Genomic DNA, 3314 nt, shown 5'->3' with positions numbered 1-3314 from the left:
TTGTCTATCTTGCGTGGTGTGAATCTATTATGGGCATATGGTTTTGGCGAGGTGTGTAGGTCTTGATTTAATGATTGGGTTTCCCCCCCCTCTCTCTCTCTTTGCCCTTTCAAGGCAACATGGTTTGGCATCTCAGAACCTACCGTTTGGCTATGTTTTCCACTACATGCTATATTGGATCATAGGTCTTTGATACTAACCTAGATCACCGTGGTGATCCATTTCAAGTAGGCATATATGTCCATCCAACCCATGGTGTAGGCTTTTATACTAACCACCACCCAACTAGGTGGTGCTCCGTTTCAAGTAGGGAAAGATATCCATCCAACCCATGGTGTAGAATAGGAGGGATGTGTAGCAACCACCCAATGATTGCTTCCATTTATGACCACCAACACCAAGCCCAAAAGTAAAGCTTTCATTGTATCATTGTATTATAGCGTAGGTTTTCAATTTTCTCAAAACGTAGAGACCTACCCTCACTCTTCACGTTAAATGTTTTTGTATATGAGTTTTATGGGTGAAAATATACATTTGACTTTTGTTTCTCTCAAGAGAAATATTTTTATGTTTGATCATGTATTCCAAGCTTATGCGATGTGAGAACACATATACAAATATGTAGCCAAGAGCTTTACGAGTGCTAGGGCAAAGATTGATCTTCTATAATATTAGTAAAGGGGGAGAGATTTCGGAGCCCCCTCACACGTGTCGAGCCCTACTCACTCCGGGAGTGTGGCCTACAATTGAGCGCACTGAGACAGAGACACACGAGACTGCACGAACTTCGAAGAGAGAGGCCGCCAACAGTACTGGTGTGGAATTAGATGTTCTGAGGACCAACCCACAAGATTAATCTATCAAAACACTTGTTAAGTTTGTCGCCACTACACATGTTTCGTTATGCGCATGTTATTTATGTTCTTACCTCGTAGAAGTTCTAAAACGAAGCTATCGCTTGGAATACACCAAAAGTAGAAGCCTCTTTATCCGTATAATTTATGTACGATAAACTTTTACTATAGAAATTAAGAATATACGATTCTGAGAAACGAAAATGAAAAGTCTTTCAAAAATGTCAAGATGTAAATGTAAAGGATAGATAGAATTTCTTTAAAAAAAATGAAGATCGCAGGGCAATGAATAGTTGAAGGAAATGGACAGTCAAAGGTTTTTACCATCCTTGTATAAGAGAGTTTACTAGCATGTGAGTGAGACAGTAAGAAAAGCAGCAATTCCTCATCTCTCTAGCGCCTTCTAATCTCTCCCTCCGTAGCTCGCAATGGAGAAAAACCTGGGAATGAGAAGGGCCTCATTAATGGTGAGAGTGGCGGTGATGGCAACGGTGCTACTATGCGGGTGTGGGGCGATGGGAGAAAAGGTAAAGGGAGGCAAGAGCAGCAGCAGCAAGGCATTGCCGGGGAAAGCTGTGGAGGGGGTGATGAAGGCGCTGCAAGAAGCGGGGGGGTACACGACGGCGGCGCTGCTGCTGCCATATTTGGAGCCCATTTTGCAGAAGAGGACAACGCTACTCATACCCAGCGACGAGGCCATCAGACGAGGCCTGCCCACATGGCGACCGCCGCAGGGCATCGTCCCCACGGCGGCAATGAGCGGCGGTGACGGCGGCCGGCCGCCCTTCAGCTTCTTGTCTAGCCAGCAGCTGCGATCGGTGGCCAAGCTCCACATCATCAAGAGCGCCAACTTATCCTTCGCCGACCTTCTCAAGCTGCCATCCGGCACTCTCCTGCCCACGCTCTTGGGCCCCGGCCCCCAAGTCTACCTCCACATTCTCCAAAGAAAGTCCCACGACCTCGTCATCAATAATGCCCACATCCACCACCCCGACCTCTGCCCCCCCTCCCTCGCCCCTTTCCTCACTTGTCATGGCATCACCTCCCTCCTCTCTCCTCTCTCATCCAACTCCTCCTCCCATCCTCCCCCCCTCCATTCTTCTTACCCCTTCCCTCCTCCTCTCCCCTACTCTTCTTATACCCCTTCGATCCCTCCCCCTCCTTCCTATCCCTCCTCATATAGCCCCCCCTACCCCTCCCCTTACCCCACTAATTACTCTAACAGCTCTCCCCCAACTTACCCAAGCCCCTCCCCTCACAACTACTCCTCTCCTTACCCCACTTACTCTAACTTCTCCTCCTCCTCTCCTACTTATCCCACTTACTCTAATTCCTCCTCCTCCTCTCCTAGTTACCCCACCACCTCCTTTCCTAACTACTCCTACTCCTCTCCTTACCCCACTTCTTACAATACCTCCTCCCCTTACCCCCCTCTTACCCTCCCCCTTCCCCCCTTGGTAGACCCTTCCAACACCTCTTCTCCTCTTGACTCTCCCTCCTCTAACAATGAAACCTCACAACCATCTCCTTCCCCCTCGCCTACCCCGTCCTTCGTGCCAACTTCACAAGCTTCACACTCTAAGCTCACCACCATGTCCTTCCCATTGCTTTTCATACCCCTCTTGGCATTGTAGGCGAACTTTAGTAAGCCATAGCTTAGTTAATTTTCAACACAAAACCTCATACCTTTTTGACTAGCTTTCTAACACGCAATAATGTGCTCCAGCTTAAATGTGAAATTTGGGCTCTATAATCTTGAATTCACGTGCATGCATTCACAAGATTTCATCCATATGTTGCTCTTTGCTAATCACTATTTCGAGTGATGTAATCCTCATTATTTGATTGAGAAAAAAATATAGCAAGTTCCTACTTGCATAAATAGCTAGTGCTTGACATTGGGAATTCATTTATAGAGTAGTATTCTATAATAGAATGTTGACAAATTCTAGCTTCTAGCACATGCCTAACTTGGAGACTCTCTCTCTCTCTCTCTCTCTCTCTCTCTCTCTCTCTCACACACACACACACACACACACCCCCCTAATGATAAATGGACGATGATAAATTTTGAACGTGTCTGTCTATGTGGGAAAAGTGCTTTCCATTAAAAATGTCAAGATCAATGTCTTTCGCTAGTGCCAAGTACCGCCTAGATGATAAATATTGATGATTGCATGTTTGTACCTATACAGTGCTACATTATCATAACGTTTTTTTGAAAATGGAAAATCTCTTGAGTCTTGACTAACAGAGCTAACCAAGTTTGCCAAGGTGAGTGTACAATTGGAGACTTTTGAAAGTTAAAAGTTGCCTCGTTCTTTGTTGGTTTTGTGGCTTTAGAGGGGAGGGTTGGTGATGATCGTTATGTTTGTTGGTTCTAGGGAAGGCTCGTTATAGCTACCCATTGACGAGTTTTGAAAATCAATGGCTCTTGGTTCTTCGATTGCTAGCAGCAAT

General features: G+C 45.9%; 1 protein-coding gene across 1 annotated transcript; it reads left to right on the top strand.

The window, feature by feature from the left end:
• The first annotated feature begins 1066 nt into the window (after positions 1 to 1066).
• Positions 1067 to 2738, top strand: LOC147460043 (uncharacterized). The gene has a single exon (XM_086509945.1). The coding sequence runs from the start codon at positions 1283 to 1285 to the stop codon at positions 2486 to 2488; it is 1206 nt and encodes a 401-aa protein (XP_086366071.1). The 5' UTR covers positions 1067 to 1282; the 3' UTR covers positions 2489 to 2738.
• The last annotated feature ends 576 nt before the right edge of the window (positions 2739 to 3314 follow it).

The sequence above is a fragment of the Adiantum capillus-veneris genome, chromosome 4 (assembly GCF_014529385.1).
Source record: "Adiantum capillus-veneris isolate H3 chromosome 4, ASM1452938v2, whole genome shotgun sequence".
Lineage (NCBI taxonomy): Eukaryota > Viridiplantae > Streptophyta > Polypodiopsida > Polypodiales > Pteridaceae > Adiantum > Adiantum capillus-veneris.
Note: the sequence above shows the minus strand (reverse complement) of the source record. Positions and strands in the feature narration are given on the sequence as shown.

Coding starts and splice junctions, on each gene's coding strand:
- LOC147460043 (XM_086509945.1), top strand. CDS start 1,283: ATGGAGAAAAACCTGGGAATGAGAAGGGCCTCATTAATGGTGAGAGTG.